Here is a 12175-nt window from a genome sequence, read left to right on the forward strand (position 1 = left end):
ACACAACACTTCCTCAGGATATCAGGCAGTGTAGTGAAGTAGTAGAGGATGACGACAGCAAGTGACAGAAAACGCCGTATAGTGACAGTTTTCAGAATTCTAATGGGACCCTGTGAGGCACCGTTCTGTATTTGTGAGGCTGCTTAGCTACTATTTGCAGCAGCGATGACAATGTTTTGAAACGGGGTGCATACACTCACCCATGCAGGAGCTCCCATCCAGCAAATAGGAGCCATTGTCATGGAAACCGGTTCTGCATTCACAGTGGTACCAGCCAGGTAAGTTGACACAGCGGGAGTGGTTGTGACACTCAATCAGACCCTCTGCACACTCGTCGATATCTGAAGACACACACACACATATATTTGGTTACAAACATGAAACGACTGCGCTTGTATTTATTGTCTTTCGCTGCTGGCAACAATGGAGGCTGATCTGTCACAACAGTGGCGCCGGGCCAGCAGCTGCCCACCTTCCACGCCGAAGAATTTGTGAAGGCTCGAACAACGTGCACGCGTTCTACCCCGCTTGCTTTTGTTCCCCTCAAGTGGTGTAAACACACATGCTCGCTGGTGGCAGGTCTTCAATCCTTCTCAGGAGATTAAATCTCCCTCATCCATTATGTATCATGTGAGTTCCTTCTGGCAAGCAAACCCGACCCGCTCATACAGCAAGATAGTTAAACCAGGACCACCCCCTTGTCACACTCGTGTTTTGATTATTGACCAACAGGGCAGGGGAACCCTCGTTAACTTCCATACTTGCGTACGTCGGTCCTCCGGCCTTAAAGTGCAGACAATTGGGCAGTAGAGCGTTGAGAGAGTGAACCTTTCGACAATACCGTAAAGCTTTTGAATAAATGCATGCCATTCCATGTAGAACCATAAACATTCTAGTGCAGACCTGGGCAAATTAAGGCCCGGGGGCCACATGCGGCCCGTTAAGCTTTTCAATCTGGCCTGCCGGACATTCCCAAATAATTTTATTTGATTTTTAAGATGGAAAGTGTAGCTGCCATTATGATGTGCAGACATGTTTTCTAATGACCGTAAGTCTTCAACTATACTAAGTATTTCAATGGTTGGAATCTGCGCTTATGGATGATATACCAGTTACTAGGGGTGTGGGAAAAAATCGATTCGAATTCGAATCGCGATTCTCACGTTGTGCAATTCAGAATCGATTATCATTTTTAAAAAATCTATTTTTTTATTGTTTATTTTTTTTGAATTTTTTGTAATTTTTTTTTCATTCAAAAAAAAAAAAAAAATTATTTTTAATTTTTTTTTTTTTAATTCTTATTTTTTTTTTTTTTTTTAAATTAATCAATCCAACAAAACAATACACAGCAATACCATACCAATGCAATCCAATTCCAAAACCAAACCCGACCCAGCAACACTCATAACTGCAATAAACAGAGGAGAGGAGACACAAACACGACACAAAACAAACCAAAAGTAGTGAAACAAAAATTAATATTATCAACAACATTATCAATATTAGTTACAATTTCAACATAGCAGTGATTAAAAATCCCTCATTGACATTATCATTAGACATTTATAAAAAATTAAAACAATTAACAATAGTGTCACAGTGGCTTACACTTGCATCGCATCTCATAAGCTTGACAACACACTGTGTCCAATATTTTCACAAAGATAAAATAAGTCATATTTTTGGTTCATTTAATAGTTAAAACAAATTTACAATATTGCGATCAGTTGATAAAACATTGTCCTTTACAATTATAAAAGCTTTTTACAAAAATCTACTACTCTGCTTGCATGTCAGCAGACTCGGGTAGATCCTGCTGAAATCCTATGTATTGAATGAATGGGGGTTTTCAATAGGGAAAAAAATCGTTTTTTAATCGAGAATCGTGTTGAATTGAAAAAAAAAATCGATTTTGAATCAAATCGTGACCCAAGAATCGATATTGAATCGAATCGTGGGACACCCAAAGATTCATAGCCCTACCAGTTACTATGGTAATCTAATTAGTTATTATTATAATATAATTAGTTACTGTAGTCATCTAATTAGTTACTATGGTAATCTACGTCAGAGCAGCTCAGGCGAGGCACCAAGCAGTGTGGACGGGAAGCGTTTCCACAGACGCGGCAGGAGATTTTCACAACAAAGCTCTAAAGCTTAGTGATGTATCAGATATATCAGATTGTAGGTGGGTTTATTTTGTACCCTTCGCGTTCACATTTCACTGTTTGTTGCGTTTTTGTTGCGTTTCATTGACGTTCATATTTTGTCAATATTCAGTGTTTTATCCTTTGTAGAAAAAATTTAAATTCCATTACGTTTTTTTAAGGCGGTCTGTCATAACGTTTTTAGCATTCAATCAGACATTATTGTGAGGTTTTGCATTAGTGTTCATAAAAATAGATATACCGGCCCCCAGACACATTTTTTGGCACAGGTTCGGTGGCCACGGATGAAGCGCTGGCTGTCCAAAGTCGGGACCCGGGGTGGACCGCTCGCCTGTGCATCGGTTGGGGACATCTCTGCGCTGCTGACCTGTCTCCGCTCGGGATGGTCTCCTGCTGGCCCCACTATGGACTGGACTCTCACCATTATGTTAGATCCACTATGGACTGGACTCTCACAATATTATGCTAGATCCACTCAACGTCCATTGCACTGGTCGCCCTGGAGGGGGAGGAGGAGGGGGGGGGGGTCCTCTCCAAGGTTTCTCATTGTCCCACTGGGTTGAGTTTTTCCTTGCACTGATGTGGGATCTGAACCGAGGATGTTGTTGTGGCTTGTACAGCCCTTTGAGACACTTGTGATTTAGGGCTATATAAATAAACATTGATTGATTGATTAACCTTTAGCACGGATCTCACCAAGCCGTAGCGCTCTTCTCGCCCACCCGACCCACTGTAATTGTTTTTGTCCTTGTATTAAATAAACATTTCAGCTATTTCCGATTATGCCTTTTGCTCCACTTTCCCCATTTTGTCAGTTTTTTTTATGTTTAATTTTTTTTACTACATAATTAAAAAAAAAAATTTGAGCCATGCACTTTTGGCACCACTGCTTTTTATAATTCTTCGTCAGGGGTTGAGCGCCTGACACAAAGTGGACTGTGAGCAATCACAACTCTGGTTGACTATTTAGTTGGTTAACGGTAATTAAAGGGAAGCTTGATTCCGGATGGCTGAGTAGCGCTTATACAGCTGCAGCCGGCCCCCGTAGCTCCCACTCCCTCCCCTCTGTTGCAAGTTTTGTTGATTCTATGTAACTTGTTTATGTGTGCTATAGCTATGAGTTTTCTTTCCCTTGGCGTCAGTCTGGAACCCCTCCCTGGAGTCCAGCCTTTGACTGAATATTTTTTCACCATACATAAGAGATAGGTGTAGACTGCAATTTGATGGCAGTAAACTAACCTGACTCTTGCCAGACCCTTGTAGTTCGCTGAGCTCCACACAAGGGTCTGGGCTCGAAGGCAATGCAAACTCCTTCAAGATAGCAAAAAATAATGAACCAATCCGGATTTCATAGATGTGGCGTGGCGCCAAAGCGACTGTTTGATTCAAACAAGAATGGCGGCACGCAGCGAGGAGTCGTGTGCTGACATATTTTCTTTGCACAAACAACATCGATCGTCTACTGACATTGCTGCGTTGTTTCAGTGAACGTTCTCTAACGTTTCGCCCTGTCGTTATCCAATATGTCGGCTGTTATGTTTTGGATTCCCCAGCGTCGCTCTCATCAGCGTCACGGGTTGATTTCGATGTGAGTGGTTGAAGTAGCACGTCATTCAAGATAACGGACAAGTGGTTTATCCAATCACATACAATGATTTTTTTTCTACAAGGCCCCGCCTTCTGAAGTACATCTCCTATTGAGAAGTCTGGCGAGAGTCAGGTGAGCAGTAAACAACATCAAAACTAAATGTTCCATTGAGAATATAGAACATGGCGCTCAAAAATCTGTCAACATTTTTTTGGTACGATTTCGGTAAGCTATGAAGCCAAACAGATTGATGGATTGTCGGCGCATTAAACATACGAGTATTACTGTGGTGTGTGTTGACGGAGGCAAATATTTACATGTATCCATATTTATGTGTTACTTCTTTAATTTCATAGTCATATTACAAATAGCTAACGTTCCATATTGTACTCTTTTCCTTTTCTCATCATCTCATGAAAGAGTGCTTACATTGTGGGACCACCTTGAGCACGGAACGCAGGGAGGAGGAATCCTCCCTTCTTCCCGATAAGGGGACAATGGGCATGTGTTTGGGGTGAGAAAGATGAGGGCGGGGGGAGATATTGAAGAACAGAGTGTTTTCCGTGATGTTTTTCAGATCAACTTTGGCTACGCATTTTGTATGTGTTATTCAAGGCTGGTCTCTTCAAATATTTGAAAATAAATGACAAAATACCTAATCTGCTCTGGTGATCAATTTGAACTCAGTTTATGTGTCATCGAAAGAATTTGGGATTGACCAGCGTTTTAAATTCCCCTTGGAGGAACATCTGGTCAGACGCAACAGTGTATAAGGACCGCAAAATGGCACCTATTAGCAGACATATTACCTGGCGTTATATTTCGTAATATTATCCAAAACCAACTTTTCTAACCTTTTGGTACCTGCTGATCTGTATTTGGGATCTGCATAATTCCTGAAAATGTGTGCGAGTCCGCAATTGTAGTACGTGCCGACGCCGTAGTCATAAGCTTCTTTTTTTTCTCTACCTTCTTATGTGGCATTCATCTTCCACTGTAGCAATTTCTAATATAAAGTAGCGTAAAGTTCTTACTTATATCTGTCAGTAGACTAGCTATCAAAGAGCTAAAAACGGTAGTGGGTTTACGTAATTTACCCACGGAACTTTAGTTATTAGAGGGTTCCGGTCGGATGGTTTTCACGGATATTGAGTTACGTATATAAATATGCTGCTCCATTATTGATTTAAGTAATAAGAAAAAAATCATAATATACAATGAAAATTTCAACCTTACCCCTAACCTAAATAATAAATATAAATCGTTTGAGGTGCTTACTATGAGGTCTGTCACACCGCTACCTCTCGACCTGGCTGTTATCTACCGCCCCCCTGGGCCCTATTCGGACTTTATCAGTGAATTCTCAGAGTTCGTTGCTGATCTAGTGACGCACGCCGACAATATAATCATAATGGGGGACTTTAATATCCATATGAATACCCCATCGGACCCTCAGTGCGTGGCGCTCCAAACCATAATTGATAGCTGTGGTCTTACACAAATAATACATGAACCCACGCATCGCAACGGTAATACAATAGATCTAGTGCTTGTCAGGGGTGTCACCACCTCCAAAGTTATGATACTTCCATATACTAAAGTAATGTCCGATCATTACCTTATAAAATTTGAAGTTTTGACTCTTTGTCAACAAGCTAATAATAATAATAACTGCTATAGCGGCCGCAACATTAATGCTGCCACAACGATGACTCTTGCTGACCTACTGCCTTCGGTAATAGCACCATTCCCAAATTATGTCGGCTCTATTGATAAACTCACTAACAACTTTGACGATGCCTTGCGCGAAATTATTGATAGTATAGCACCGCTAAAGCAAAAAAGGGCCCCTAAAAGGCGCACCCCATGGTTTACAGAAGAAATTAGAGCTCATAAATTATCATGTAGAAAACTGGAACGCAAATGGCGCGCGACTAAACTTGAGGTTTTCCATCAAGCATGGAGTGATAGTTTAATAACTTATAAACGCATGCTTACCTTAGCTAAAGCTAAATACTACTCAAATCTCATCCGCCTCAACAAAAACGATCCTAAATTTCTGTTTAGTACAGTAGCATCGCTAACCCAACAAGGGACTCCTCCCAGTAGCTCCACCCACTCGGCAGATGATTTTATGAATTTCTTTAATAAGAAAATTGAACTCATTAGAAAGGAGATTAAAGACAACGCATCCCAGCTACAACTGGGCTCTATTAACACAAATACGACTGTATATACGACGGACACTGCCCTCCAAAATAGTCTCTCTATTTTTGATGAAATAACATTAGAGGAATTATTACAGCGTGTAAGTGGGATAAAACAAACAACATGTTTACTTGACCCACTTCCTGGGAAACTTATCAAGGAACTGTTTGTATTATTAGGTCCATCAGTGTTAAATATTATAAACTTATCACTTTCCTCCGGCACTGTTCCCCTAGCATTCAAAAAAGCGGTTATTCATCCTCTGCTCAAAAGACCTAACCTCGATCCTGACCTCATGGTAAACTACCGACCGGTCTCCCACCTTCCGTTTATTTCCAAAATTCTCGAAAAAACTGTTGCACAGCAGCTAAATGAACACTTAGTGACTAACAATCTCTATGAACCTTTTCAATCCGGTTTCAGGGCAAATCACTCTACGGAGACAGCCCTCGCAAAAATGACTAATGATCTATTGCTAACGATGGATTCTGATGCTTCATCTATGTTGCTGCTTCTTGATCTTAGCGCCGCTTTCGATACCGTCGATCATAATATTTTATTAGAGCGTATCAAAACACGTATTGGTATGTCAGACTTAGCCTTGTCTTGGTTTAACTCTTATCTTACTGACAGGATGCAGTGCGTCTCCCATAACAATGTGACCTCGGACTATGTCAAGGTAACGTGCGGAGTTCCCCAGGGTTCGGTTCTTGGCCCTGCACTCTTTAGTATTTACATGCTGCCGCTGGGTGACATCATACGCAAGTACGGTGTTAGCTTTCACTGTTATGCTGATGACACTCAACTCTACATGCCCCTAAAGCTGACCAACACGCCGGACTGTAGTCAGCTGGAGGCGTGTCTTAATGAAATTAAACAATGGATGTCCGCTAACTTTTTGCAACTCAACGCTAAGAAAACGGAAATGCTGATTATCGGTCCTGCTAGACACCAACATCTATTTAATAATACCACCTTAACATTTGACAACCAAACAATTAAACAAGGAGACTCGGTAAAGAATCTGGGTATTATCTTCGACCCAACTCTCTCGTTTGAGTCACACATTAAGAGTGTTACTAAAACGGCCTTCTTTCATCTCCGTAATATCGCTAAAATTCGTTCCATCTTGTCCACTAGCGACGCTGAGATCATTATTCATGCGTTCGTTACGTCTCGTCTCGATTACTGTAACGTATTATTTTCGGGCCTCCCTATGTCTAGCATTAAAAGATTACAGTTGGTACAAAATGCGGCTGCAAGGCTTTTGACAAAAACAAGAAAGTTTGATCATATTACGCCTATACTGGCTCACTTGCACTGGCTTCCTGTGCACTTAAGATGCGACTTTAAGGTTTTACTACTTACGTATAAAATATTACACGGTTTAGCTCCAGCCTATCTCGCCGATTGTATTGTACCATATGTCCCGACAAGAAATCTGCGTTCAAAGAACTCCGGCTTATTAGTGATTCCCAGAGCCAAAAAAAAGTCTGCGGGCTATAGAGCGTTTTCTATTCGGGCTCCAGTACTCTGGAATGCCCTCCCGGTAACAGTTAGAGATGCTACCTCAGTAGAAGCATTCAAGTCCCATCTTAAAACTCATTTGTATAATCTAGCCTTTAAATAGACCCCCCCTTTTTTTAGACCAGTTGATCTGCCGTTTCTTTTCTTCTCTCCTCTTCTCCCCTGTCCCTTGCGAGGGGGAGTTGCATAGGTCCGGTGGCCATGGATGAAGTGCTGGCTGTCCAGAGCCGGGACCCCGGGTGGACCACTAGCCTGTGCATCGGTTGGGGACATCTCTGCGCTGCTGACCCATCTCCGCTCGGGATGGTTTCCTGTTGGCCCCGCTGTGGACTGGACTCCCGCTGATGTGTTGGATCCACTGTGGACTGGACTTTCACAATGTTATGTCAGACCCACTCGACATCCGTTGCTTTCGGTCTCCCCTAGAGGGGGGGGGTTACCCACATATGCGGTCCTCTCCAAGGTTTCTCATAGTCATTCACCGACGTCCCACTGGGGTGAGTTTTTCCTTGCCCGTATGTGGGCTCTGTACCGAGGATGTCGTTGTGGCTTGTACAGCCCTTTGAGACACTTGTGATTTAGGGCTATATAAATAAACATTGATTGATTGATTGAATATGACCCCTGTAATGCGCCTTATGAAAAAAGACCTCATCGACAGTGCGCCTTTTAATCCGGTGCGCCCTATGGTCCGAAGAATACGGTACCTCTGTATAACTAAGCGGCAGTAAGTTCCTTTCGGCCTCTCCAAAGAACACAAACCGAGACGCGCACTTATCTTTGTAAACACTGCAAAAGACACTTTGGGCCGAGCTGTTTGGAAACCTTTCGGTTGTGTTGTGCCCCTGGCCTGCTGCACAGGAAAAGTAATAATATGTGTCAGCTGCCTGGGGGGCTACCCTCCATCACCCCCGCAGGCCAGAGATGCACTGATAGATTCCCTCTCTAATGTGGGACTGTTGTCTGAAGGCAGGCACCGCTTCGACAAAAGGACACCAGTGTGCTAATGTCACATGATGCGCACTAATGTGTTCAGAGATGATTATTATTCTCACTCCTAAATCTACTCAACCGATATCTAATAAGTTTCATGGAGGCTCCCTGAACTGATCCCTTTGGGGGGAATTCAGTCCATTTTAAAGGATCGGGAAACTAGTTCTATTGTACACTGTTTTTAAATTGTTTTGATTGAAACATTGTATTTTCTACTTATTGCATGTATTTACATTTATGTTGTAAGTAATTTAGAGCACATTTGATTTGAGACATATACAAAACGTCAAGGGTCTCAAACTTGCTGCCTGTGGGTCATTTACAGTCCGCATATTTTTTAATTGCTGGAAATAATACACTACTGTTCAAAAGTTTGGGGTCACCCAAACAATTTTGTGGAATAGCCTTCATTTCTAAGAACAAGAATAGACTGTCGAGTTTCATATGAAAGTTCTCTTTTTTTGGCCATTTTGAGCGTTTAATTGACCCCACAAATGTGATGCTCCAGAAACTCAATCTGCTCAAAGGAAGGTCAGTTTTGTAGCTTCTGTAACGAGCTAAACTGTTTTCAGATGTGTGAACATGATTGCACAAGGGTTTTCTAATCATCAATTAGCCTTCTGAGCCAATAAACAAACACATTGTACCATTAGAACACTGGAGTGATAGTTGCTGGAAATGGGCCTCTATACACCTATGTAGATATTGCACCAAAAACCAGACATTTGCAGCTAGAATAGTCATTTACCACATTAGCAATGTATAGAGTGTATTTCTTTAAAGTTAAGACTAGTTTAAAGTTATCTTCATTGAAAAGTACAGTGCTTTTCCTTCAAAAATAAGGACATTTCAATGTGACCCCAAACTTTTGAACGGTAGTGTATGTCAATCCCGGGTAGACACAGCTGTAATACACTTTTCCGCCACATGTGGCAGTAATGACAATCTCAAACGAACAGAAGAAGTCCTGAGGTAAAGTCATAGAAGTTTGTTCAGTGCTAACATTATGATTAAAGTGGTCAAGCTGTATTTTCATTTGCGGTTTAATGTATATGACGGTTTAGTGACAAATCGTATTCATTATTAATTGTATTTCTTTTAGCACAACATATTTGTATGTAAATGTATTTTTCGTCAGTTTTTTACGATTCCCTTCTTATGCGGTATATTTGATTAGTACTTATTTTTCTAATCAGCCTGACCTAAGTCTAAGGCAGTGGTTCTTAACCTTGTTGGAGGTACCGAACCCCACCAGTTTCATATGCGCTTCACCGAACCCTTCTTTAGTGAAAAATAAAATGTTTTTTTTTTCAAAATCAAGACAAAGTTATATGTTTTTGGTAACACTTTAGTATGAGGAACATATTCTAAGTAACAAAGACTTAATTTAGAGTTATTTGGTTAGGGTTAGGGTTAGGGTTAGGGTTAGAGGGTTAGGGTCAGGGTTAGAGGGTTAGGGTTATAATAAGGCCATGCCGAATAAGGCATTAATAAGTACTTAATAATGACTAGTTAAGAGCCAATATGTTACTAATTTGCATGTTAATAAGCAACTAATTAATGGTGAATATGTTCCCCATACTAAGGTGTTACCATGTTTTTTTACTGGTGCACAAAATGAGCCGTGCATGAACATCACCTTGTTCAAACAACAAAACCAACACAGTGCATAAACTCACAACAACTTACACACCTGCAAATCAGTGTGACTTCTGCTGTTGCCGTACCCGTAATACGCCGATAGGGAGAAGTTTTTATTTACAGGATGAGTCGGGTGTGTCTTGACCTCCGCCGAACCCCTGAGCCAGACTCACCGAAACCCTAGGGTTCGATCGAACCCAGGTTAAGAACCACTGGTCTAAGGTCTATGTGCTTATTATATTCGGGTTGTATACAAGCCTGGGTGCATGTTAGTCAACACACGCACACACGCAGCACTTGCAAGCAGAAACTATGTGAAGACAACTTTTCGGACTATAAGGCGCAGTTAAAATCCTAATGTACGGAATAATTTTGGTTGTGCTTACCGACCTTGAAGCAATTTTATTTGGTACATGGTGTAATGATAAGTGTGACCAGTAGATGGCAGTCACACACAGGAGATACGTGTAGACTGCAATATGACTCAAGTAAACAACACCAACATTGTATATGTTCCATTGAAAATATAGAACATTACACACGGCGCTCATAAATCTATCAAAATGTTTTGGTACGACTTTGGTAAGCTATGAAGCCGCACCGCTTGATGGATTGTACTGTGCTTCAACATACGAGTATTATTATGGTGTGTGTATAAGGTAAGACACACCATCTGGCGTTTTGTTTCGCAATATTATGCAAAAGCAACTTTTCTTGCCTTCTGGTACCTGCTGATCTGTATTTGGGATCTGCATAAAAAAATTTGTGCGCGTCCGCCTTTGTAATCTGTGACGACACCGTTGTCGATAAGCTTCTTCTTTTTCTCTATCTTCTTGTTATGGGACATTCATCGTCCACGGTTGCCATTTCTAATATAAAGTATTGTAAAGTTCTTACTTATATCTGTCAGTAAACTCGCCATGAAAACGCTAAAACATACCGGTGTAGTGAGTTTACATTATTCACCCAAGAAACTTTAGTTATTAGAGAGTTGCGGTCCGACGGTTTTTTTACGTTTTCCATCTTTTGACACTCCTTCCACACCCGTCCTTGCACGCTACACCGCTACAACAAAGATGATGGGGAGAAGACGCTGTTGAAGGTGGTTTTTGCTTGCTTTTTACCAAAGAAATGAGTAAATAAAACAATACTGACCAGTTACAACGTGGCTGGTGATCACTATTCGTCTCGGAGTATACGTATGTAAAGTTGTGGTCAAAAGTTTACATACACTTGTAAAGAACATAATGTCATGGCTGTCTTGAGTTTCCAATCATTTCTACAACTCTTATTTGGTTGTGATAGAGTGATTGGAGCACATACTTGTTGGTCATAAAAACATTCATGAAGTTTGGTTCTTTTATGAATTTATTATGGGTCTACTGAAAATGTGACCCAATCTGCTGGGTCAAAAGTATACATACAGCAATGTTAATATTTGGTTACATGTCCCTTGACCACAGAACTTTCCTCCAGAAGGTCTTATCTTTGTCCATGTGATGTCAGATGAAACAAAAATTGAGCTGTTTGGCCACAATACCCAGCAATATGTTTGGAGGAGAAAAGGTGAGGTCTTTAATCCCAGGAGCACCATACCTACCGTCAAGCATGGTTCTGGTAGTCTTATGCTCCGGGCCTGTTTTTATTGAGACAAAGATTATTTATGTATTTAATATTTGTATATTTACTATGGTACATTATTTATTTATTATTTATCTGTTCACTGTTCTGTTACAGAGAACAAGGAAATTGGATAACATTGTTATGGCATGAAAAGGGGTAGGATTAAATAAGCTCTGCTTCTTCCTACTCCTTTTCGGACGTGCTGTAATGAAATGACTGGAACTGTGTGATGCATAACATTGTATTGTATGCATGTTCAAAATAAACTGAAACTGAACTGAACTAAACGGTTTTGCTGCCAATGGAACTGGTGCTTTACAGAGAGGAAATGGGACAATGAAAAAGGAGGATTACCTCCAAATTATTCAGGACAACCTAAAATCATCAGCTTGGGCGCAGTTGGGTGATCCAACAGGACAATGACCCC

General features: G+C 41.0%; 1 protein-coding gene across 1 annotated transcript in view; it reads right to left on the minus strand.

Annotated features, from left to right (window-relative positions):
• Positions 1 to 12175, minus strand: part of LOC133642384 (protein kinase C-binding protein NELL1-like) — a 474421-nt gene that overhangs the window by 50310 nt on the left and 411936 nt on the right. Inside the window, exon 14 of the mRNA XM_062036542.1 lies at positions 201 to 341. Coding sequence (XP_061892526.1) covers positions 201 to 341 — 141 coding nt within the window. The remainder of the gene's footprint in view (positions 1 to 200; positions 342 to 12175) is intronic.

Source organism: Entelurus aequoreus, linkage group LG02 (genome assembly GCF_033978785.1).
Source record: "Entelurus aequoreus isolate RoL-2023_Sb linkage group LG02, RoL_Eaeq_v1.1, whole genome shotgun sequence".
In the NCBI taxonomy this organism is placed as follows: domain Eukaryota; kingdom Metazoa; phylum Chordata; class Actinopteri; order Syngnathiformes; family Syngnathidae; genus Entelurus; species Entelurus aequoreus.